A 27,721-nucleotide genomic window follows, 5' to 3' on the forward strand; every position below is an offset into this window, starting at 1 on the left:
AGATGAGCTCCCAAGGTTGGTAGGTGCCCAATATTCTACCAGTTATTTCTAGAGGAATAACTCCAGAAAGAATGAAGAAACAGAGCCAAAGCAAAAACAACACCCAGTCGTGGGTATGACTGGTGATGGAAGTAAAGACCAATGCTGTGAAGAGCAATATTGCATAGGAACCTCGAAAGTTAGGTCCATAAATCAAGACAAATTGAAAGTGATCAAATAAGATATGGCAAGAGTGAACATTGATGTTTTAGAAATCAGAGAACTAAAATGGACTGGAATGGGTGAACTTAACTCAGATGACCATTATATCTACTACCATGGGCAAGATTTCCTTTGAAGAAATGGCATAGCCATCATAGTCAACAAAAGAGTCCAAAATGCAGCACTTGGATGCAATCTAAAAAAATGAAAGGATGATCTCTATTCATTTCCAAGGCAAACCATTCAATTTCAGAGTAATCCAAGTCTATGCCCCAAACAGTAATGTTAAAGAAGCTGAAGTTGAAAGGTTCTATGAAAACCCACAAGACCTTCTAGAACTAACACACACAAAAAAGATGTCCTTTTCATTTTAGGGGACTGGAATGGAAAGGTTGAAAGTCAAGAAACACCTGGAGTAATGGGCAAATTTGGCCAAGGAGTATAGAATGAAGCAGGGCAAAGACTAGCAGAATTTTGACAAGAGAACACACTAGTCATACCAAACACACTCTTCCAACAACACAAGGGAAGACTCTACCCAAGGACATCATCAGATGGTCATAACTGAAATCAGATTGAATATATTCTTTCCATCCAAAGATGGAGAAGCTCTATACAGTAGGCAAAAACAAGACCAGGAGTTGACTGTGGCTCAGATCATGAAATCCTTGTTGCCAAATTCAGACTTAAATTAAAGAAAGTAGAGAAAACCGCTAGACTATTCAGGTATGACCTAAGTCAAATCCCTTATGATTACATAGAGGAAGTGAGAAATGGATTTAAGGGACTAGATCTGATAGAGTGCCTGATGAACTATGGACAGAGGTTTGTGACATTGTATAGGAGGCAGGGATCAAGATCACCCCCAAGAAAAAAGAAATGCAAAAATGAAAAATGGTTGTTTGAAGAGGCCTTCCAAATAGCTAAGAAAATAAGAGAAGTGAAAGGCAAAGGAGAAAAGGAAAGATATACCCATTTGAATGCAGAGTTCCAAAGAATAGCAAGGAAAGATAAGAAAGCCTTCCTCAGTGATCAGTGCAAAGAATTAGAGGGAAACAATAGAATGGGAAAGACTAGCGATCTCTTCAAGAAAATTAGAGATGCCTAGGAAAATTTTCATGCAAAGGTGGGCACAATAAAGGACAGAAATGGTATTGACCTAACAGAAGAAGAGATTAAGAAGAGGTGGCAAGAATACATGGAAGAACTACACAAAAGAGATCCTAGTGACCCAGATAATCATGATGAAGAAGTGAAGTAGCTCAGTCATGTCTGACTCTTTGCGACCCCATGGACTGTAGCTTACAAGGCTCCTCTGTCTATGGAATTTTCCAGGCAAGAGTACTGGAGTGGGTTGCTATTTCCTTCTCCAGGGGATCTTCCTGACCCAGGGATTGAACACAGGTCTCCAGCATTGCAGGCAGATGCATTACTGTCTGTGCCACCAGGGAAGCCCATCATGGTGTGACCACTAACCTGGAGCCAGGCATCCTGGAATGAGAAGTCAAGTGAGCCTTAGGAAACATCACTAGGAACAAAGCTAGTGGAGGTGATGGAATTCCAATTGAACTGTTTCAAACCCTAAAACATGATTCTGTGAATGTGCTGCACTCAATATGCCAGCAGATTTTAAAAAACAACACTGGCCACAGGACTGGAAGTAGTCAGTTTTCATTTCAATCCCAAAGAAAGGCAATGTCAAAGAATGTTCAGACTATGGCACAATTGCACTCATCTCACACAGTAGTAAAGTAATGCCAAAATTCTCCAAGCCAGGCTTCAATAGTATGTGAACCGTGAACTTCCAGATGTTCAAGCTGTATTTAGAAAAGGCAGAGGAACCAGAGATCAAATTGCCAACATTTGTCGAATCATCAAAAAAGCAAGAGTGTTCCAGAAAACATCTACTGCTTCATTCACTAAGCGAAAGCATTGACTGTGTTTATCACAACAAACTGTGGGAAATTCTGAAAGAAATGGGGATACCAGATCACCTGACCTGCATCCTGAGTAATCTGTGTGCAGGACAAGAAGCAACAATTAGAACTGGACATGGAACAATAGATTGGTTCCAAATAGGGAAAGGAATATGTCAAAGCTGTATATTGTCATCCTGCTTGTTTAATTTCTGTGCAGAGTACATCATGAGAAATGCTGGACTGAATGAAGCACAAGCTGGAATCAAGATTTCCGGGAGACATATCAATAACCTCAATAGACAAAAATTTCAATAACCTCCAGGAGTTGGTGATGGACAGGGAGGGCTGATGTGCTGCAGTCCATGGTGTCACAAAGAACTGAACATGACTGAGTGACGGAACTGAAGATATTCTTGTAGGTATTTGAATAGTAGTCAACTGAAACATTTTAAGGGTAGTATCATCTTCAAATAATGATCACCTCCAAACTTTTGATCTCTTTTCATGTAGCCATTCAAATAGCATCATTTTTATAGCATAAAGAAGGATATGATATACTGTACTGTGCTCGGCTCAGTCACTTAATTCCTGTCTGATTCTTTGTGATCCAGTGGACTGTAGTCTGTCAGGCTCCACTGTCAATGGGATTCTTCAGGCAAGAATACTGGAGTGGGTTGCCATGTCCTTCTCCAGATGATCTTCCCAGCCCAGGGATCTAACCTGAGTCTCTTGTGTCTTCTGCATTGCAGACAGATTCTTTACTCACTGAGCTATCTGGGAAGATGCATTGTAAATATACATGACTCTAAATCACATGCTTATATATAATTTAGGACTATGTGGAGCTTAGAATCTGCCACTATACAAATTTTAGTAAAAATATGAATTCCATCTTTCCTTTGTTTATTATAATGCAAACTGAAGACCCCCAAAAGTACAAACATGCACCAAAAACTTGTGTTAGAAAGATAATACAAATCTTAATGTAATATAAAAATCAGTTTTCACTTCCTGCAATATTGTTCCTTCAGTCTTTTCTACCTTAAGCCTTTCAGTTCAGTTCAGTCACTCAGTCATATCTGCCTCTTTGCGACCCCTGGACTGCAGCGCACTAGGTTTCCCTGTCCATCACCAACTCAAAGAGCATGCTCAAACTCATGTCCATCGAGTCAGTGATGCCATGCAACCATCTCATCCTGGGTCATCCCCTTCTCCTCCTGCCTTCAATTTTTCCCAGCATCAGGCTCTTTTCAAATGAGTCAGTTCTTCCCATTAGGTGGCCAAAGTATGGGAGTTTCAGCGTCAGTATCAGTCCTTCCAATGAACATTCAGGACTGATTTTCTTTAGAGTTGACTGGTTTGATTTCATTAGAGTCCAGGGGACTTTCAAGAGTCTTCTCCAACACCACAGTTCAAAAGCATCAATTTTTGGTGATCAGCTTTCTTGTAGTCCGAATTTCACATCCATACATGACTACTGGAAAAACCATAGCCTTGACTAAATGGACCTTTTTCGGCACAGTAATGTCTCTACTTTTTAATATGTTGTTTAGGTTGGTCATAAAATTTCTTCCAAGGAGCAAATGTCTATTAATTTCATGGCTGCAGTCACCATCTTCAGTGATTATGAAGATCCCCAAAATAAAATCTGTCACTGTTTCAATTATTTTCCTATCTATTTGCCATAAAGTGATGGGACCCAATGCCATGATCTTAATTTTTTGAATGTTGAGTTTTAACCCATCTTTTTCATTCTCCTCTTTAACCTTCATCAAGAAGCTCTTTACTTCTTCACTTTCCACCATCAAGGTGGTGTCATCTGGGTATCTGAGATAATTGATATTTCTCCCACAATCTTGATTCTAGCTTGTGTTTCATCCAACCTGGCATTTCTCATAATGTACTCTGCATATAAGTTGAACAAGCAGGTTGGCAATATACAGCATTGACGTACTCCTTTCACAATGTGGAACCACTCTGTTCCATGCCTGGTTTTAAATGTTGTTTCTTGACCTGCATGCAGATTTTTCAGGAGGCAGGTAAGATGGTCTGCTATTCCCATCTCTTGAAGAATTGTCCAGTTTCTCATGATCCACATAGTCAAAGGCTTTGGAATAATCAATAAAGCAGAAGTAGATGTTTTTTCTGGTATTCTCTTGCTTTTTTGAGGATCCAATGGATGTTGGAAAGGAGATCTCTGGTTCTTCTGCCTTTTCTAAATGCATCTTGAACATCTGAAATTTCATGATTCACGTACTGTCGAAGCCTTTAGCCTTAATTACCTTAGGCCTTTAGATAATTTAAAATATATTTAAAAAATAGAATGTTCATTTCTTAATGTTGCCTTAAATTATCACTCATTTTAAAAATATTTATGGTATAATGATAGCTACAGGAAAGAAAGTTGTCACTAAATAACTTTGAGCAGTGAGGTCAGTAAAAGGAACAATTAAATCTGTTATATTTAAATAACATTAAGATCACAGCAACGAGTCAGTTAACAATTTGTCAGTTACTTTTCAAGCTACTAAAAAGTACAATAAAATTTTAATCTGGACAAGATACGTACTTAAAATTCAATTTCCTTTAATTTCTTTGAAAAATAAAAAAAATAAAAGCCTAAAAACGTCATATCAAAATATTTCCCATAAATACATTTTGTAAACACAGGCTTTATCTATTTTGTTTGAATTGTTAGAATATGAAAGAACCAAAAATTGCTTCACTGTGAACTTTCTCATTATTACTACAGCATGTACATTTTCAGATTTTGTTGGTTTTAGCTAAGTCACTTCATCGTTTTGCTGCCTGGTCTTGTGTATTGTTTGACCAAGCAGACTGCAGTAACCTTAAACTTACCCATCAAGCATTCGGATGCCCTCAGTAACAGCCCTCAAAGTCACAAGTAAGTTTTAAGTTTCTGATGTGACTTCCCCACAGCTACTCTGATAACAGTCTCACCTACCTGCTAAGCCCTCCTCCTATGTGCTCCTTAGATAAGCTCCCCACAGGTTTTACCAAAGCCCCACTATTTTTGTTTGAATTGACCAATTTGGCTTTAGTGCAGAAACCCTAAATTACTCCATTCATGGACCATAATAAAGGCATGTGCCCAGGTCCTGTCTCTCTCTCATTGTACTCTGCAATGTAGTCCCTTGAGGCCTGCTGGATCCTTCTTCAAGGGCCTGTGAATACTAAACTCTATTTCAGTTTCCCTCTTAGTCTGTTGAAACTCAACTTACCATCTGGCACCATGTGCTCCACATAACTAGTGTTAATTTGACAAATTCATAACATATTTACATCTAGAGAGATTGCCTTAATTTATTACAAATCCAAACAGTAAAATCCCAGTGAAACAGCATTAAACTGAAATAACATGGTAATAATATATTCCTTTCACTTATAATATCACATTCTACTCTATTGAAACTGGATCCATATATTTGTTTAACTTGTATGGCTGTACAACATTTGATAGAAACTACTCTATGTTCACTGCATAATTATTGTATTTTGTTATATGAATGATATTCAGTAAAGATTAAATTAGAAATATATATGTGTATATATATGTATATATATTGCTTAAAGGTTCAAGTGTAACCTAAAGATGTGCCCAATGATTTATATTTATTTGAATTGTTTTATACTTATTCCTCAAACGGGGAATACACATACTTACATACTTTTCTTTCAATATAAATCTGTTGTTAAGCCTTCCTTAATTTTATGGGTTTTAGTATATTTAACTGATTTGAGAATTCTCATAGTACTAAATTTGTAAATATCCAAATTTTGTTAGCTGTGTCCTACTTTATTCAAGGCACTAAGCCATAGCCATTTCCTTCTGAAAATTCCTCATAGAAGGTGGTATATGTTCAGGTGCCTCCAATCGGATAACTTGTGTCAGTTAAGTATAAGGGAAAAGAAACAAGGTCATTGCCCAGTGTCACAAGCCAGTTACATGTGAGAGGTGGCTGAGTATCCTCAAAGCCTAAGCAGATCCCCTGATGTCAATTTATCTCCCATGTTGGTTCTGAACAGGTTGAGAAAAGATTTACTTCTCAGTTTTACTGCACTCTCTGTTTTCAGTCTTTCTACTATTCACTATCTTTCACAAGGTTGCCAGGTTTAATTTTCCAATTGGCAGATCTGAAAACATTATCCTCTGGTTTGAAAGAGAATAAGAAGTCCAGATGCCTTGCAAGGCATGTAGGCCTCCACCCATACCATCAGTCCCACCCACACCATCTACTGTTGTTTTCTCAGTTCACTCTTTCTGCAGCATCACACCATGAACTTAATTACATAGGGCCAGAAACCTTGCTTATTACTTTTCTGTCTCTTTTCCTTTGTTATGCTAACTATTCTTCTGAGAAGTTGTTCTTTCAACCCTACATATGTGAATGTATTTTACTATACATATTTTTTAAAAATAGGTTTTTCCTTCTACTAACCCTGGGTTTCTTCATTTCTTCCTTTTCTAGTTGCTTTAGGTATAGAGTTAGGTTATTTATTTGACTTTTTTCTTGTTTCTTGAGGTATGCCTGTATTGCTATGAACTTTCCCCTTAGTACTGCTTTTACAGTGTCCCACAGGTTTTGGGTTGTTGTGTTTTCATTTTCATTCATTTCTATGCATATTTTGATTTCTTCTCTGATTTGTTGGTTATTCAGCAGCGTGTTGTTCAGCCTCCATAAGTTGGAATTTTTAATAGTTTTTCTCCTGTAATTGAGATCTAATCTTACTGCATTGTAATCAAAAAAGATGCTTGGAATGATTTGAATTTTTTTTTGAATTTACCAAGGCTAGATTTATGTCCCAGGATGTGATCTATCCTGGAGAAGGTTCCGTGTGCACTTGAGAAAAAGGTGAAATTCATGTTTTGGGGTGAAATGTCCTATATATATCAATTAGGTCTAATTGGTCTATTGTATAATTTAAGATTTGTGTTTCCTTGTTAATTTTCTGTTTAGTTGATCTATCCATAGGTGTGATTGGAGTATTAAGATCTGCCACTATTACTGTGTTATTGTTAATTTCCCCTTTCATACTTGTTAGCATTTGTCTTACGTATTGTGGTGCTCCTGTGTTGGGTGCATATGTATTTATAATTGTTATATCTTCTTCTTGGATTGATATTTTGATCATTATGTAGTGGCCCTCTTTGTCTCTTTTCACAGCCTTTGTTTTAAAGTCTATTTTATCTGATATGAGTATTGCCACTCCTGCTTTTTTTTTGGTCTCTATTTGCATGGAAAATATTTTTCCAGCCCTTCACTTTCAGTCTCTATGTGGCCCTGTTTTGAGGTGGATCTCTTGTAGACAACATATATTGGGGTCTTGTTTTTGTATCTATTCAGCCAGTCTTTGACTTTTGGCTGGGGCATTCAACCCATTTACATTTAAGGTAATTATTGATAAGTAAGCGACTTTGCAGCAGTAGCAGCAGCATGATCCCATTGCCATTTACTTTATTGTTTTGGGTTCAAGTTTATACACCCTTTTTGTGTTTCTTGTCTAGAGAATATCCTTTAGCTAGAATCATGCTGTCTAGGTTTGAATCCTAGTTCTTTCTTTTAACAGATGCATGATCGTGGGCAGTTTACTTGGCCACACGGTGCTTCAGTTGCTCATCAACAAGGAGGGACAGTGCTTGCCTCATGCACGTGTACTCAGTCACTCAGTCATGTCTGATTCTTTGTGACCCCATGGGCTATAGCCCCCAGCCTCCTCTGTCCATGGGATTCTCTAGACAAGATTACTGGAGTGGGTTGCTATGACCTCCTCCAGGGGATCTTCCCAACCCAATGATCGAACCTGCTTCTGTTTATGTCACCTACATTACAGGCGTGTTCTTTACTACCACCACCACTTAGAAGGGTATTTGGCGCAAAGTAAGTACTAAAAAAACATATTAAGCTCTTAAGTCAAAAAGTAGACACAACCCAAGTAACCACAAGAAGCCAATGGATAAACTGTGGTATATCTGTACACTGGAATACTACTCAACAATGAAAAGAAAAGCTATCAACTAACACCCACAAGAACCTGGGCAAATCTCCAGATAACTACTCTGAAGGAAAGAACCCAGGCCAGAAACAATATATGATTCAATTTACACAGAACCTGTGAAAAAATAAAACAAATTTATAGTAACAGCACATTAGAGGTTGCGTGGGAATTGGGGTTGCAGGAAGAAGCGGGAGGGAAGAAAAAAAGGCACAAAAAAGCTTTTGATGGTGATGAATGAATATGTTCACTATCTTGACTGTGGTGATCATCTCATGAATATATCCATATGTCAAACTTATTATATATTTTAAGTATGTCATTTGTTATATGGCAATTATATCTCAATAAAACTGCTTAAGAAATGTCAGCCATTACCAATTTCCTACTAATCCTACCCTTGTTAACAATGTCCCAGGTGGTCATTACTGGATCAGACTCATTCAATTCTAGTCCTATTGGTTATCCCTGGTTTAAATAAACTTTTCTGATTTTCTCATATATATATATATTTGAGTCCCTTCTTCCAATGAATTCTTATCCTCACCACTTAAACATCCCTCAGATGAGAAGTATTCTCTTTTCAGCTTTCTTAGTATAATTTGGGCTAAACTCTCCTATGTTTTTTTGCCATAGTGTAATTTGTTTTAAAAATGTCTAATCTCTCTCATTCATATCAGAGTAAAGAAATGTGTTTAATTTTCAACCCCGTGTAACTAATCTAAACTATAGTAGCCACTCATAAAGTAACTTTGTCTAGTTTAAATAACAAAGTAGCTATAACGCTCTCACTTTTACACATCTTGCTAAAATATAGTTACCATTTCACAGCTATGTTCTGTGAAGAAAATGTTGTCTGTCTTATTAAACATATGATTCCAACTATTAACTTTCCTCATTCAGTCTTGAATTAATAGGAAATAGGTTCTGTTTTAATTGCACAATATAATCCTCCAAATTTTCTTCCTTAAATGGTTAGTATTTCTATTTTCATCTGATCTTTAAATTTCCAAGAGAAACACCAATCATTTACTTGTATTTGTCTAAAATTTTGTCATTTTAGCCACAAGTTTAGTTCTATATTTACAACACAAACCTTTGAGAGTTATTATTTTACTTTGCCTTTCAAGAAATTGTGATCTTTGGAAAGAAATCCAGGAAGAACCTGAATATGGCAAGTTCTAATTTTGCATCCAGGATACATATATTATAAAATAGCATTCAGGTGATTTGATCTGCTTAAATGATGGCAGGGTTGAAATGATCACTTTCATGTCATCTTGTTTAGTGCTTCCCAAACTATGTGGGATAAAGTATCACTTCTGAAAAATTTCTTCTTTGCTGTGGACTAATTCATTTGTAAAATAAAATGAAACTAAGTTGTTATAAAATTAAACACTGATATACCAGATACAATCCTCATTTCAAAAAGATTATTTGATTGGACAAGCACAAAATCAATTTTTCAAATTGTTAAGATAGGTACAAATGCTCAGTCCCAACTACTAGCTTACATAAGCCATGAAATTAGAAGATGCTTACTCCTTGGAAGAAAAGCCATGACCAACTTAGATAGCATATTCAAAAGCAGAGACATTATGTTGCCAACAAATGTCAGTCTAGTCAAGGCTATGGTTTTTCGAGTGGTCATGTATGGATGTGAGAGTTGGACTGTGAAGCAAGCTGAGCTCTGAAGAATTGGTGCTTTTGAACTGTGGTGTTAGAGAAGACTCTTGAAAGTCCCTTGGACTGCAACCAGATCCAACCAGTCCATTCTGAAAGAGATCACCCCTGGGATTTCTTTGGAAGGAATGATGCCAAAGCTGAAGCTCCAGTACTTTGGCCACCTCATGAGAAGAGATGACTCATTGGAAAAATCTCTGATGCTGGGAGGGATTGGGGGCAGGAGGAGAAGGGGACGATCAAGGAAGAGATGGCTGGATGGCATCACGGACTCGATGGACGTGAATCTGAGTGAACTCCGGGAGATGGTGATGGACAGGGAGGCCTGGCGTGCTGCGATTCATGGGGTCACAAAGAGTCGGACACAACTGAGCGACTCAACTGAACTGAAATGAAATGAATGGAGATTTCAAATAATTATTATTGGGACAAAGAACACATCTGCTTATAGGATATAATACTAGCACATGAAATGGTGGTTGTCTCAGTTGAACCATGAAGAATGAATGTGAATTAGACATAATATTGTGACAGTACACTCCAGGGACATGAATCAAATTTGATCAAAAGTGAAACAATGCAAATTATAAGACTATTTTGGGATAGCTGAGTAGTGTAGAATATTGCAACATGGAGTAGAAAGAAAATGTAGAAGATAATCCCAAGTGTATGAATTGAACTAAGAGTACAAAGTTGAAGAATAGAGTTAAGACAAGTATATTTTTCAAGAACCCCTCCCCTCTCCCCCAAAGAATAAAAATTTTTATTCTACATTGCTTGGCAGTACGATTCCAGACTAGATTCCCCCCAAATTACTGTATCTAAAGTGGTCTCATTAAAATCAGCAATTAATGCTGAAAACTTTAATATATGGGACACTTACAGCATTCCTCTCTTTTCCATTCCATTCAGTCGCTCAGTTGTGTCTGACTCTTTGAGACCCCATGAATCGCAGCACGCCAGGCTGTCCATCACCATCTCCCGGAGTTCACTCAGATTCACGTCCATCGAGTCCGTGATGCCATCCAGCCATCTCTTCCTTGATCGTCCCCTTCTCCTCCTGCCCCCAATCCCTCCCAGCATCAGAGATTTTTCCAATGAGTCATCTCTTCTCATGAGGTGGCCAAAGTACTGGAGCTTCAGCTTTGGCATCATTCCTTCCAAAGAAATCCCAGGGCTGATCCCCTTCAGAATGGACTGGTTGGATCTGGTTGCAGTCCAAGGGACTCTCCAGAGTCTTCTCTAACACCACAGTTCAAAAGCATCAATTCTTCGGCGCTCAGTCTTCTTCACAGTCCAACTCTCACATCCATACATGACCACAGGAAAAATCATAGCCTTGACTAGACGGACCTTAGTCGGCAAAGTAATGTCTCTGCTTTTGAATATGCTATCTAGGTTGGTCATAACTTTTCTTCCAAGGGGTAAGTGTCTTTTAATTTCATAGCTGCAGTCACAATCTGCAGTGATTCTGGAGCCCACAAAAATAAAATCTGACACTGTTTCTACTGTTTCCCCGTCTATTTCCCATGAAGTGATGGGACCGGATGCCATGATCTTCGTTTTCTGAATGTTGAGCTTTAGGCCAACTTTTTCGCTCTCCTCTTTCACTTTCATCAAGAGGCTTTTCAGCTCCTTTTCACTTTCTGCCATTAGGGTGGTGTCATCTGCATATCTGAGGGTGATTGATATTTCTCCCAGCAATCTTGATTCCAGCTTGTGTTTCTTCCAGTCCAGCGTTTCTCATGATGTACTCTGCATATAAATTAAATAAGCAGGGTGACAATATACAGCCTTGACGTACTCCTTTTCCTATTTGGAACCAGTCTGTTGTTTAATGTCCAGTTCTAACTGTTGCTTCTTGACCTGCATAAAGATTTCTCAAGAGGCAGGTCAGGTGGTCTGGTATTCCCATCTCTCACAGAAATTTCCACAGTTTATTGTGATCCACACAGTCGAAGGCTTTGGCATAGTCAATAAAGCAGAAATAGATGTTTTTCTGGAACTCTCTTGCTTTTTTCATGATCCAGCGGATGTTGGCAATTTGATCTCTGGTTCCTCTGCCTTTTCTAAAACCAGCTTGAACATCAGGGATTTCACGGTTCATGTATTGCAGAAGCCTGGCTTGGAGAATTTTGAGCATTACTTTACTAACATGTGAGATGAGTACATTTGTCTGGTAGTTTGAGCATTCTTGGCATTGCCTTTCTTTGGGATTGGAATGAAAACTGGCCTTTTCCAGTCCTGTGGCCACTGCTGAGTTTTACAAATTTGCTGGCAGCACTTTCACAGCATTATCTTTTAGGATTTGAAACAGCTCAATTGGAATTCCATCACCTCCACTAGCTTTATTTGTAGTGATGCTTTCTAAGGCCCACTTGACTTCACATTCCAAGATGTCTGGTTCTAGATTAGTGATCACTTGATCATGACTATCTTGAAATATTCCCTTGGTATATCTAATTTTCTTGAAGAGATCTCTAGTCTTTCCCAATCTGTTGTTTTCCTCTATTTCTTTGCATTGATCGCTGAGGAAGGCTTTGTTATCTTCTTGCTATTCTTTGGAACTCTGCATTCAGATGCTTATATCTTTCCTTTTCTCCTTTGCTTTCTGCTTCTCTTCTTTTCACAGCTATTTGTAAGGCCTCCCCAGACAGCCATTTTGCTTTTTTGCATTTCTTTTCCATGGGGATGGTCTTGATCCCTGTCTCCTGTACAATGTCATGAACCTCATTCCATACATAGTTCATCAGGCACTCTATCTATCAGATCTAGGCCCTTAAATCTATTTCTCACTTCCACTGTATAATCATAAGGAGTTTGATTTAGGTCATACCTGAATGGTCTAGTGGTTTTCCCAAGTTTCTTCAGTTTAAGTCTGAATTTGGCAATAAGGAGTCATGATCTGATCCACAGTCAACTCCTGGTCTTGTTTTTGCTGACCGTATAGAGCTTCTCCATCTTTGGCTGCAAAGAATATAATCAATTTGATTTCAGTGTTGACCATCTGGTGATGTCCATGTGTAGAGTCTTCTCTTGTGTTGTTGGAAGAGGGTGTTTGCTATGACCAGTGCACTTTCTTGGCAAAACTCTATTAGTCTTTTCCCTGCTTCATTCTGCAATCCAAGGCCAAATTTTACTTAGCTGCATTTGACTCTACTGATCTGTAATCAATTTTTTTCTCAAATCAATTTTTTCTTATTCTTCTGTTATATAACATTTGACATATTTCTTCTAAATCTCTGGAGCCTTCTCTTCATTTATATCTTTATTTAAAATCTTCTTCATCTCCTTATTTAAAATCTTTACATTTTGGAATTCTTAGTTTTCTACAGTTGATCCTTTTCCCTTCCAATCAATCACATTGTTCTTTCTTAATTTTATATTCTCTACTCAAAAGGCTACAAAGACTGCCTATATGATTCTAATCCTCAGTTTAATATATTTCATCAGGACCACTGTCCTGAGTTCTACATCTTCAAACACAACTGCTTACTGGTTATCTCCCAAAGTTCTCCAATTTAAAATGTATAAACTTGAGTGTTTGCTTGCTCCCTTACTCTCAACTAGTCTGAAAAATAATAAGAAAGCAAACTAATAGCAAACATGAAAATCCACAATAAACATTCAATCAGTTCAGTCACTCAGTTGTGTTCTACTGTTTGTGACCCCATGGACAACAGCCCACCAAGGCCAGGGGTCTCCAAATGGAGAGAATAGCCTGCAAGTGTCAGACATTTTTATCTCCCTTAAGCGTCAGGAGGAAACAAACTAGCATTTTTTTTTTCCTTCTCTATATAAATTTAAAAAGAGTTTTCTCTTAAAATTCTGTGTTGCCATGCCACCTGGTTTCACCTAATGTTAACCAATGCCTTTTTCTTATGGAAATGTTCATCTTAAGCTATGCTAATGTACTATGCATTTACCCCAAACTCTGTCTTCAAGTTGGTTCCACCTTTTGGCTCAGAACCTACTTGATAAACCAGTATGTTATACTCCGATATTGTTCCTCTAATCTATGTAAATGACAGTTTGTATGGTACTCTGCCCTTCTTCAAGATTCAAGTTAATCCTTTTATGGCCCAAGATGAACCATTTGGAGCCAAGATTATCCCAAAATACATCTTATGTGTGAGGGGCCTGGGGGCCTGGTGCCATTCTAAGTTTTGAGACATTCCTTTCTTTCATTAACAGACTGCTGATGACTATATAACATCCAGCTAAAGACTAGCAAGGGGGTGCTCTTTCTGCCCTCTTCTGATGCCTATGTCAGAAGATTTCTCTATCTCCTTTATTCTTTAATAAAACTTTGTTACAAAAAGCTCTGAGTGATCAAGGCTCGTCTCTGGCCCTGGATTGAATTCTTCTCCGGGGACCAAGAATCCCGGCATCGTAATTCAACAACGATCTTTCACCATCACCAACTCTCAAAGCATGCTCAAACTCGTGTCCATCCAGTCAGTGATGCCATCCAATCATCTCATCCTCTGTCATCCCCTTGTCCTCCTGCCTTCAATCTTTCCCAGCATCACAGTCTTTTCCAATGAATCAGTTCTTCACATCAGGTAGCCAAAGTATTAGAGCTTCAGCTGATGAGTCATTATAATGCAAACTGAAGATCCCCAGGAAGTAAAAACTGATGAGTCCTTCCAGCGAAAACCAAGGGAGTGATTTCCTTTAGATTTGACTGGTTGGATCTCCTTGCAGTCCAACGGACTCTCAAGAATCTTCTCCAACACCACAGTTCAAAAGCATCAATTCTTCTGTGTCTGGCTTTTTTTATAGTCCAACTCTCACATCCATACATGATTACTGGAAAATTTTTAACTTGGGCTAGGTGGACCTTTGTCGGCAAAGAAATGTCTCTGCTTCTTAATATGCTGTGTAAGTTCGTCAGAGCTTTCCTTCCAAGGAGCAAATGTCTTTTAATTTCACAGCTGCAGTCACCATCTGCAGTGATTTTGGAGTCCAGGAAAATAAAGTCTGTCACTGTGTCCATTGTTTCCCCATCTATTTGCCATGAATGATGGGACTTGATGCCACAATCTCTGTTTTTTGAAAGTTGAGGGTTTTTTTTTTTTTGTAAGTCAACTTTATTTCAATTAAATAAACAAAGATAATAAAGTAAACTACATCAAAGAATTACAAATTGTTTCTAAATAAGTAGGAATAATAAATTTGAGGATCAGGATCAGAGTTTGCTCAAAGAAACAGAAGAACAGCACACACAAATAAACGTATATGCACACGTGTTTTACCAGCAGAATTTGATGTTGTACAAGCCAGCTTTTTCACTCTCCCCTTTCACTTCATCAAAAGACTCTTTAGTTCCTCTTCCCTTTCTACCATAAGGGTGGTGTCATCTGAATATCTGAGCTTATTGATATTTTTCAGCTGTGCTTCATCCAGTCCACCATTTCTCATGAAGTACTCTTCATATAAGTTAAATAAACAGGGTGACAATATACATTCTTGACGTACTCCTTTCCCTATTTGGAACCAGTCTCTAGTTCCATGTCCAATTCTAACGGCTGCTTCTTGACCTGCATAGAGATTTTTCAGGAGGCAGGTAAAGTGGTCTGGTATTCTCATCTCTTGAAGAATTTCCCACAGTTTGTTGTGATGTACAGTCATAGGCTTTGGTGTAATCAGTAAAACAGAAGCAGATATTTTTCTGGAACTTTTTTGCTTTTTTTGATGATTCTAGCAGATGTTGGCAATTTGATATCTGGTTCCCCTGCCGGTTGTAAATCTAGCTTGAACACCTGGAAGTTCTTGGTTCAAGTACTGTTGAAACCTGACTTGGAGAATTTTGAGCATTACTTTGCTAGTGTATGAGATTAGTGCTATTGTGTGGTAGTTTGAATATTCTTTGGCATTGCCCTTCTTTGGGATTGGAATAAAAACTGACCTTTTCCAGTCCTGTGACTACTGCTGCATTTTCCAAATTTGCTGGCATATTGAGTGCAGCAGTTTCACAGCATCATCTTTTAGCATTTGAAATAGCTCAACTGGAATTTCAACACCTCCAGTTGCTTTCTTCCTTGTGATGCTTCCTAATGCTCATGTGACTTTGCATTCCAAGATGTCTGGCTCTAGGTGAGTGATCACACTATCATGATTATCTGGGTCATGACAATCTATTTTGTATAGTTCTTCTATGTATCCTTGCCACCCCTTCTTAATGTCGTCTGCATCTTCTAGGTCCATACCATCTCTGTCCTTTAGTGTGTCCATCTTTGCATGAAATACTCCTTTCAGTTCAGTTCAGTTCAGTTGCTCAGTCGTGTCTGACTCTTTGCGATCCCATGAATTGCAGCACGCCAGGCCTCCCTGTCCATCACCATCTCCCGGAGTTCACTCAGACTCACGTCCATCGAGTCCGTGATGCCATCCAGCCATCTCATCCTGGGTCATCCCCTTCTCCTCCTGCCCTCAATCCCTCCCAGCATCAGAGTCTTTTCCAATGAGTCAACTCTTCGCATGAGGTGGCCAAAGTACTGGAGCTTCAGCTTTAGCATCATTTCTTCCAAAGAAATCCCAGGGCTGACCTCCTTCAGAATGGACTGGTTGGATTTCCTTGCAGTCCAAGGGACCTTCAAGAGTCTTCTCCAACACCACAGTTCAAAAGCATCAATTCTTCAGCGCTCAGTCTTCTTCACAGTCCAACTCTCACATCCATACATGACCACAGGAAAAACCATAGACTTGACTAAGCGGACCTTAGTTGGCAAAGTAACGTCTCTGCTTTGGAATATACTATCTAGGTTGGTCATAACTTTTCTTCCAACGAGTAAGTGTCTTTTGATTTCATGGCTGAAGTCACCATCTGTAGTGATTTTGGAGCCCAAAAAAATAAAGTCTGACACTGTTTTTACTGTTTCTCCATCTATTTCCCATGAAGTGATGGGACCAGATGCCATGATCTTTTGTTTTCTGAATGTTGAGCTTTAAGCCAACACTTTCACTCTCCTCTTTCACTTACATCAAGAGGCTTTGTAGTTCCTCTTCAGTTTCTGCCATAAGGGTCACGTCATCTGCATATCTGAGGCTATTGATATTTCTCCCGGCAATCCTGATTCCAGCTTGTGTTTCTTCCAGTCCAGCGTTTCTCATGATGTACTATGCATATAAGTTAAATAAGCAGGATGACAATATACACCCTTGACAAACTCCTTTTCCTATTTGGAACCAGTCTGTTGTTCCATGTCCAGTTCTAACTGTTGCTTCCTGACCTGCATACAGATTTCTCAAGAGGCAGGTTAGGTGGTTTGCTATTCCCATCTCAGAATTTTCCACAGTTTATTGCGATCCACACAGTCAAAGGCTTTGGCATAGTCAAAGCAGAAGTACATGTTTTTCTGGTACTCTCTTGCTTTTTCCATGATCCAGCGGATGTTTGCAATTTGATCTCTGTTTCCTCTGCCTTTTCTAAAACCAGCTTGAACATCAGGGAGTTCATGGTTCACATATTGCTGAAGTATCTCTAATTTTCTAGGAGATTTCTCGTCTTTCCTATTCTATTGTTTCCCTCTGTTTCTTTGCATTGATTAGTGAGGAAAGCTTTCTTATCTCTCCTTGCTATTCTGTGGAAACCTGCATTCAAATGGGTATATATTTCCTTTTCTCCTTGCCTTTAGCGTCTCTTCTTTTCTTAGCTATTTCCAAGGCCTCCTCAGACAACCATTTTGCCTTTTTGCATTTCTTTTTCTTGGGGATGGTCTTGATCCTTGCCTCCTCTACAATGTCATGAACCTCCATCCATAGTTCTTCTGGCACTCCATCAGAGCTAAACCCTTGAATCTATTTGTTTCTTCCACTGTATTATCATAAGGGATTTTCATCTTCAGGATCTTCATTTGCTCAAAGATGTTATTATTTTAACATCATATCTACACCCTTCCTGTCCCTCATTCTTGACAACCAAACAACATGTACCGTTGTTTCTGCTTCTTAAGTGTCTATCTTATCCTCCTACTTCTCATTTTATTCACTATCTGGGTCACACATAAACACCTTTTCTCCAAGAAGATTTTCCTGTTCAACAGACCAAGTAATCTTCCTATGTTTACCACCCCAAATTACTTTGCTTTTCCTCTCACATTCTATATATTTTTGCATGTAAAATTATTTTTACAGTGTCATCTCCCACAGGAGAGAATTAAATCAATGAAATTAGGAATTGTATCTGTTTGTATTAATGAATTATCTTGAAAATGTAATAGAACACTGGACCATATATCAATAAATATATTTTGGATCAATAGATACTTGATTGTGATACTATAAAATGTCAAAATACAGAGTGAGAGAATGACTGAATCAGGTAAATTTCAACCATTTTATTTCTAGAGGCATCCTCTAAAACCTAATCATCCATGTTTACTTTCTAAATGGAGTATCATGACCTCATATATTAGGATATAAAAATGACATCTTAGCATTACTGTAAACAGTGATACAAATGGAAAATTGAAATGTGTAGACATAAATTAGTTAAATATTTACAACAATGTATATTAGCTTTGTAAATGTCATTCATGAATAGTTTTCTAGAATGCATTAATTTTTTCTCTACTAATAAAGTGACAGGAAATGCTTGTACATCTATTGGCATCTCTCATGGTATAACATAGTATAAGTATGCATATTAATTTGGAGTATGAGGGTGGGATACAGACTTCTAGAAACTGATTCTGCATAGATGGGAGCCTGTGAATATGCTTTCTAATTCTAATGCTTCCTAATCAGTCGTGTCTGACTCTTTGCAGTCCGATGGACTATACAGTCCATGGAATTCTCCAGGCCAGAATACTGGAGTGGGTAGCTTTTCCCTTTCCCAGGGGATCTTCCCAACCCAGGGATTGAACCCAGGTCTTCCACATTGTAGGCAAATTCCTTATCTGCTGAGGCACAATGGAAACCCAAGAATACTGGAGTGGGTAGCCTATCCCTTCTCCAGCAAATCTTCCTGACCCAGGAATCCAACAGGGGTCTCCTGCATTGCAGGAAGATTCTTTACCGACTGAAATATCAGGGAAGCTCTTACTAATCATTTCAGAAAGGAATAATAATAACTATCATTTAAAGGACTAAATTTTTACAGTCATAATGAAAAATTATCAATTTAGTTATTTTCCCACTTCATTGGAATAATATTTTAAAATGTATCACCACTATCTAAAATAATGTTCATTTGCAGACAAATAACTATGTGACACACATGGTACAACATTTTTCATAGAAATATAAAATCCACAGATACTCCTGGAAGATAGATGTTTACCCTACTTTGGATTGATATTTACCCTACTTGAAAAACTAAAAATCAGAATAGTTAAGTAATATGTTAAGGTGATAAGACAATGATTTGCAAAGCTCAAATGCAGGTACAAACATATCTGACTTCAGGGCATAAATCATTGCACTAAATTATCTCTTTAATCACATTATATATTTGAACTACATACCATGAACAAATGTACAAGATAGGTATACCTTTTCTGAGAGAAATATAAGACAGGGCAGAAAATATTAAACAATGATTATTTTGAAATCAGAACTTCATGCTGCATTATGGAATTCTCAATCATATATAAAAGAAGAGTAGGCACTGGGGATCCCATGGGTTCATACAAAATGATTATGCTAATTACCTCTTTTGGGAGGAACCATTCAATTTCTTAATTTTAAAAAATAAAACACAATTTGTCTTTATTATTAGAGAAAATTTTAAGCAGTTTTAGTTTTTAGGTTTGAATATTAACTAATGTTATTTTATGTATATATATCTTTACTGTCTGAGCCACCAGGGAAGCCTGTAAAATATATTTTAATATACTTGAGTCTTTCTTTATGTTAAGTGGAAAGGCAAGTAGACATCCTTGTAAAATAGGACTAATGGCTTGAAACACATTTTACTGGAAGTCAGATGCTTTAATCATGAAATTAAATAGAAAATGAGAATTTTGGCTAGTACAGGTCAATAATTTTCCACATAATAGTGTATGGGAGTTAAGAGCAAGCCACAGAATGTATATTGACCAGATTCAAAGTTTGGTTCTAAAACACACTAAGTTTGTTTCAACTCCCAGTGCCAATTTTTCTTCATCTATACAGGGGGAGAAGATTAATAATATCTGGATACTTTTCTAGAAAAAGATAATAAGGGACAGATATATTGGACTATATCCAAGGAAAAAGAGAAAAAAAAAGCAGGACAAATTTGTACTAAAATATGGTGTATTTGAGTTCAAAATTCATAAACTTGAATGGAGGAGATAAAGTGGAGAGAAGAAAAAAGAGAGTAGGGATGTGAAGAAGAGAGTGAAAAAATAGAGGAGAAAGGAATAGAAAACAAGAGAAGGAGAAAGAAGAGGAGGAATGGAAGAACAGGAAGATACTTGTATTTGCATATGCATGAAATTCTGAAAACTGCCATTAGACCATTTTAAGGCAAGGGTCATTCTCATTTTACAGATTAGCAGATTAAGGCAAACATATGCTAAATTACATGTCCAAGATAAAATATTAAAAGTGGCAAATTCAGACATTAAGAATTCTCAAATTTTCTAGCTTAAGTATTAAAAGTACAATTTTTGTGAACTCTTACTAGCCTATTATTTTCTTCACAGTTTTCTAGTGAACACTGGTATTTTTGCCTTTAAAAGGATTGCAGAATTACTGAGTATTTTATTCATAAGAAGTCTTTAAAAAGTTTTTGACAATTTTTTCATAGAGTATACAAAATAAGAGATAGATGTCTCTTGAGGTCAAGTTCCTTGGAGAAAAGATTAAAGAAAAAAGAATGTGATGGTAATGGAAATGTTAACAAGCCTAGTTTTTAGAGTTCTTTCCATGCTCTTGAATCATTCACTTGTCACCAGATAAGCTTCTGACATTTTAAAAAATAGAAGTGAGATGGGAATAGTTAGCAACTAGAAACTACTCATTGCTAATTTTAAAAATGTACTTTTCATCTGTATTTTTAATGTTCAAAAAATGCTTAAAATTATATTTAACAATAGTTGTTAAATCTTCTCACTTTTATCATTCTTTATTGTCATACTTGGCTTCCCAAGTGGTGCTAGTGGTAAACAGCCTGCCTCCCACTGAAGGAGACATAAAAGACACATGTTCAATCCTTGGGTAGGAAAGATGCCCTGAAGGAGGGCATGGCAACCCACTCCAGTATCCTGGAAAATCCCTTGGATAAAGGAGTCTATAGAACTACAGTCCACAGGGTCACAAAGAGTTGAACACAATTGAAGCAACTTAGCATACATGCACACGCACACACACAAACATACATACACACGAATAGTCATACTGGACATTTCTGGTGGCTCAGTGGTAAAGAATCTGCCTGCCAGTTCAGAAGACACAGGTTCAATCCCTGAGTCAGGAAGATATCCTGGAGAAGAAAATGGCAACCCAATCCAGTATTTTTGTCTGGAAAATCTCTTGGACAGAGGAGCCTGATGGTCTATAGCACACGGGGATGCAAAAAGAATCAGATAGCCACTAAAGGAAAACAAGAGAGTCATATTATCTGCAGTTTAATAATTCATGGGAATTAACTATACCAATTAAATATTCCCATACACATTGCCTTTTTATGAAAGGCTTGTTAGCTTCTGTAATCAGAATATGACTATTTGTTAGTAAATTATACACAATACAAAGTTAAATTCTATACATCTTTTTGGGAGCAAGCCAAGAGTAATCTGTGCATTCAATGAAATGATTTAATTAAATGTTTTTCTATAAATACATTTACACTTATTTGATTTGTAATTAGATTTAAGTAAGTGTTAGTCACTCAGTCATGTCCAACTCTTTACAACCCCATGGACTGCAGCTCACCAGGCTCCTCTGTTCATGAGATTTTCCAGACAAGGATACTGGAGTGGGTTGCCATTTCCTTCTCCAGGGGATTGTCCCAACCCAGGGATTGAATCTATGTCTCCTACATTGCAGGCAGATTCTTTACCAACTGAACTACAAGGGAAGCCCAAATTAGATTTAGAAAAGAGTAAAAAAACAATATTTTTAAATATCATACTCCTCCATCCCAAAACTACCACTGCTAAACATGAGTGAATCGTCAAATCCACATATCTCTTGAACAGGCATTAAGTTATTTAACAAATAATTGAATAAAGTGTTTTTTTTGTTTGTTTTTTTTTAACCAAACACCATTTCAAGTGTTAGAGAACAGGAGTGAAAAAAAAAAAAAATCCTTGACTTTGTGAAGCTAGCATAATAGGGTTAGGCCAAATAATAAACAAAATGAAAAAAGGAAAATAAACAATATGTCAGATAGTAATAGGTTTTAGTAAAGAAGTAGAACAGGGAAGGGTAATAAAGAACAATAGCAGATTTTGCAGTTTTAAGTCGGTAGTCAGGAAAGGCCCCAAGGAAAAAGTAACAGGAAATAAAGACTCAAAGGAACACATTGACTAGTTATGAGTGGGGAATGATGTTCTCTGACATGATTTAACAGTCTAGTTCTGGTTGCTATGTAGAGAATATATTGAATGTGCTAAGGACAGATCAGAGGAAAGATTTAGGAGTGCTGGTGGGAAAGGTGGTGAAAATATGTCAGTCTGGATATATTTGAAAGTATCATGAAGAAGATGGATTGTATGTGGGCTGTGAGATGAAGAGACTACTCATGATGCCTCTAAGTGTTTGGCCTGACCTATTTGAAGGGTGTAGTTGCTACTTGTTGATTTGGAAAACCCTGTGGAGAAATTTTCAAGGAAGATCAAGTGCTCAGTTTTAGATACTTCAGTTTGAGATACCTAGTAAAGATCCAAATAGCTGGATAGAGAGATGGATGAATACATAGCTACATAGATACATATATACATAGATCGGAAGATAGACACAATGATAATTGGATTTACATTTCAGGGGAAAAGATAAGCTATGATTACATGTTTATGAGTCATCAATAGAGAGACGATATTTAAAGCTACAGCACTCCGTAGGTAAATGATTAAACATGGATAAAAGTCCTGATGACTGAGTTGGTGACAGTCCACATCTAATAAGTCAGTTAATAAAGAAGCAGCAAGAAAAAAGGAAGAGGTGACCGATATTGTCTTTTTAAAAATGCATGTGTATTTTCCTAGAGCTCAAGTATCAAACATATTTTATGGAGGATGATGTAGTTAACAATGGCAAATGGTATCCATATACTGAGTAAGTAAAGAATGAGAATTGACCTTTGGATTTAGTGAGGTATTTATCACTGCCTCACTGGCGAAACTCAGCAAGTTCATGTTCTGAGAAGTGATGGAGGCAAATGCCTGAATGCAGTGGGTTTAAAATAGAATGAAAAGAGGAAAATGTGGACAGACATCATGACCACAATGAAAGTAATGAGAAAAATGAGATAGAAACTGGAGAAGATAATAGAAGGATTTGTATTTCCTGGGGTGTTTGTGTGTATGGATAAAAGAATGTGATTCAATGTTTTCTTTAATCCAAAGAATTCTTTTAATATTTTTGTTTTATGAATATCTTGAGCAAATATTGTTTGCCCATTCCTCAGTTAAAGTTGTAATTACTAGATGCAACAAAATTTCTACTAGAGTTCAGCACATATTACTAAATACATACATCTTATGCATATTTGAAAATTCATATATAACAAATTATAACAAATCATGTCAATAGGTAACTTTCAAGTGTTCCATCACTTATCTTTTCTTGGATTTGTAGGCATAATAAATTTCTCCTTCCAAATGATTATTAAGCTAAAAAAATATTGCTTTTCCCTATTATGTTCAAGACACTATGCTAAATGTGTTACATACCTTATTCTTACTCTTCACCATAGGCTTATAAAATAGATTTTATAACCTATGTTCTAAGTAACAGTCCTCGTGATCAGTGCGTCAGTGGTTTTCCTGAGTGTTTGATAGATATGACTGATGTAGTAGGTATTTGGTCACAATATGCTTAGTTCCAAAATATATGACCTTTAACTTTTACTACTTTTTAACTTTAATTACAGTTACTGAAAGACAGAGATCAACTTTAAGTAACACGATTTGTATATACTAGGTAGAGCCAAGTATAATGAGAGGCAATTAACATGACCTACTATTAATACAGCTGTTAATTTGTTTAAGAAAAAACTGTTAGACAAGAAACACTATTTTTTCATGTTTACAATCATAAGGCAAACTAGCAAACTAATTTTCTTTTATATGTCTTGCCATCATTATGAGACAATTTACCAAGTTGCAAAACTAAAACAAGACAAAACAAAACCCATTGTACTGACAAGTCAAAGATTTGGATGCAGCAAGTTAAACATCAGATGGTGTTTATTATGCAATAAAGTCTGTGAGGAATCCCAAATTAATCCTGTAGCTAGCCTAATGAGTTTCCCTAAAGATTTGCCATTGGAGATGCAATTACTGGGTCTCTTAGAGTTCAAATGTGAGATTCTGAAAAAAATCCTTATCTGAAAAGAATACTGGTTTTCTGTATGCTTAAATTTTGTGCAGTTTAATTAATACCTAAAAAAAAACCCTGTGTGTTAAAAATATCAATAATAGGAAATTTAAATGTAGTAGGGAAATAATTAGTAGCTCAATATTTTCTCATTACTTTAAAATAAATTTCATGTCAAAGTTTAGATACATATCAGAAAAGACACAATAACATCTCATTTTAGAATCATGGTCTTTGGAAATCCTTGGCCAATATTATATATTCCATTTATTATTTTATTCCACCTTAATTTTATTATATTTTCCTTGTAAGTTTTCAATTTTCAGTAATGAGAACCTACAAACATCAACAACTTCTAGATAGTATTTTTATTTTCAAAATTTATCCTACTACTGTATGATATAAAAAATCAAACATTTTACTGAAATACTTAAATTGTAACATGCCTGAAGTTTGTAAGTTTAAAATATATTATACAAAAATATATATATTATAATGCATATTTATCATTTATACATGACTCTAGTGGTACTATAGAGAAATAATATGATTTAGAATTCTGAAGTAAAGGTTTTCAATTTCATACATTCCGCATATGACCTGCATGAACTTGTAAAAGTTCTGTCTTTCATTTCTACCTATAAATAGAAGTATTTTCCAACTAATAGACTGGTCACAATGTTTAATTACTAAATAAGAAGGTATATATTATGTTCTTGGCAGTTAAAAGCAAGTAAATAGTTTTTTCTCTTTTCCTCTTATCTAGAAACATAGCTAGAGCATTGATAAATGGAATCAGTGATTGAATTTTCATTTTAGAACAATAGCAAAATACTTACTCAACATGTCTTTAGAGCAAAATAAATAAATGTTTTATAAAATGTCAGTCTTTCCCATAATAAACTGAAGTACTCATGTTTTTTTCAAACTTTAGAAAAATTGAAAATGATTGGAAGATTGTACATACACGTCTATCTACAATGCACATATATACTTGTGTGTTATTTTTCTAACCTGGGAAGTATGTATCTTATCTTTCCTTAGTGAAACATCAGTGATGTGAGTATAGAAGAATGATATATTAAGCAAGACATTCTTCTTAGGAACTCAGACTCTGTAGTTTTAAGCAGTAATTTAAGTTCCTAAACACTGTAACACTGTAGACAATTAAATCAATTCTAAATAATTTTCAAATGGCTAGATTTTATCCCATAAGCTAAATATTATTTTAATAAATTTAGTGCCTTTTGCCTGCTGTTTTCTACAAGCACTGTTAAAAATATGGAAATTTGAATATGCAAGGAAGTGCATGAAGAGAAAAATCTAGGCAAATGTCACATAGGCTGAGAAGATGAGCACTGAAATTTTGCCTCCTGACAATGGCCCCAATGTTAGGAAGAAAACCAGAACCTAATAATTATTAGCTACCCTTTAAATTGAAAATGAAAGATGCAGTGGTTATCTTTTATAGAAACAGAGTATGCAAAACATAATTTAAAGTATATGCTAAAGTATCCATCCTACTCATCATAAAATTGATATGAAAACCCAAAAATACATTTTGGTATAGTCTTTTTCAGTGGCAATCAACTGATCAATGATCTTTGAGTAAGAAAAGAGAAATTCAAATAAATAAATAAAACTCACCTTGTCCACAATACATATCTGCTTTTTGGTTTGAGCATCAAGTATTTCAATCTCAAAGTGAGTAGTTTTTGTATGTTTAACTGCTGACGTTGATTTTAGAGGGCCTGCTGAGAGTATAAATTGTGACAAAAAATGAAAATTTCTTATGTCATCCTTCAGTATGGACCGTGTAGCTCTTGGAGAAATCAACTCTCTCCTGCGTTCTGAAGCAAGAGACCTGTGCCTTTTGAACATTCTGCAAACTACCAGGAGAAGCTGTCTTGTCAACAGAAGACACATGCAAGTGTGCTCCCTTTGAACAAGTTAAATACTGCTGGTGAAACTTGGAAAGGTCAAGTGACATGCCATTCCAAGAGTTCAGTTTTATTTAGCAGCCTTGAAAACAATGACTGATCTCTTTCTATATATAACACACTATTGTGAATTGCTGCAGTGTAGATTACTAGCGTTCAAATTATTTCTTGCTTTCTCCTTTTATCTCAGGTTCTTAATATGGCCAGTAGTATCTGAAATTCCAAAGCAAGAAAGAAATAGACAAAAGTTTTTATGATCTCTGGATTCTGGATGAACTAATTTTCAAACACATGAATTATTCTTGCATTCATATATAGATGTACTAAAAATTATCATACTGCTATCTTATATCTTATGCTGCTGTTAGTAATGTACTAATACTTAGTACATTGTTACATAAACACATTTTTTGGCAAATACTTCCTAGAATAAAGATTTGTGCCATATTTTGAATACTCATATATACATCTGATAGAAAATGGATAAATTCTTCATTCTGTATGGAGAACAGAAAAACAAGTCATCTGTGTGATTGGGATATATAGAGAAGAACTTTATAATTTAAGGAAAAGGAAGAAAACCTTATTTTAACACTTTTACATACATTGTATCACAGGGAAATCATTAAATGTATATGCAAAATCAGTACTAAACCTCACAAGTATCATAAAACTAGGTTACGGCAAATTCAAATAAGCTCAGATGAACAACGAAAAGTAAAAAACAACCTGAAAAGAGGGGTTTGTAAAGGACTCCAAGTACTCTAAGACCTGTAAAGCAGGTGAAGGAATAACAAAAATCCAAATTATAGTGCTACTGATTCAAAGGAATGTTACAAAATGTTACAAGAAAATATTCTAGGATATTATTTTCAATGAAAACATGAAAAAGAAAAGAGTTACAATAGTAGAGGGGAAATCTATATATCTATATTAGGAAATAATGTTTAATTTTTTGAATAAAATAAGGCAATTAAAACATTTTGGTCTGTGCATTGTGTACCAGAGATTCACATGCACATTGTTCAGTATCGTTTTCATACTCTAGACCACAATTCCACTCAATATTTATTATTAAATACTAGAAGTCAGGGATGTATGTTCATATATGTTTGCACACACACACACACACACACACACACACATTGTCAGTTTTATCACCATAGTTGTCCAGCACTTTAAACTTGAAATTATCCTTAACATTTCCCTTTCTCCCACACCTCAGATCTAATCCATCAAAAATCCAGAACACAGTCTTACCACCATCCCACAGCTAATTTCAGAGTATCATTTCACCTGTATTGCTTTTCCAAACTGATCTCCCTGTGTGAACATTGGTCAGTCTATAGTCTTTAATGAAGCTGCTGAAAAGATCGGTCTTCATATTAAAACAAGCAATGTGATTAACTTCTCAGCACATTCCTTGAGGATTCATATTTTATTCGTATATAATTAAAAAGCCAAAGTTTTCTGAAGAGATCTACAATGCTC

At 36.3% G+C, this 27,721-nt stretch overlaps 1 protein-coding gene across 1 annotated transcript in view; it reads right to left on the reverse strand.

The window, feature by feature from the left end:
* TECRL (trans-2,3-enoyl-CoA reductase like) overlaps window positions 1-26,171 on the reverse strand; it is a 140,047-nt gene extending 113,876 nt beyond the window's left edge. The window contains exon 1 of the mRNA XM_068975621.1: window positions 25,938-26,171. Coding sequence (XP_068831722.1) covers window positions 25,938-26,171 — 234 coding nt within the window. The remainder of the gene's footprint in view (window positions 1-25,937) is intronic.
* Window positions 26,172-27,721: the final 1,550 nt, after the last annotated feature.

Source organism: Capricornis sumatraensis, chromosome 7, assembly GCF_032405125.1.
Source record: "Capricornis sumatraensis isolate serow.1 chromosome 7, serow.2, whole genome shotgun sequence".
Lineage (NCBI taxonomy): Eukaryota > Metazoa > Chordata > Mammalia > Artiodactyla > Bovidae > Capricornis > Capricornis sumatraensis.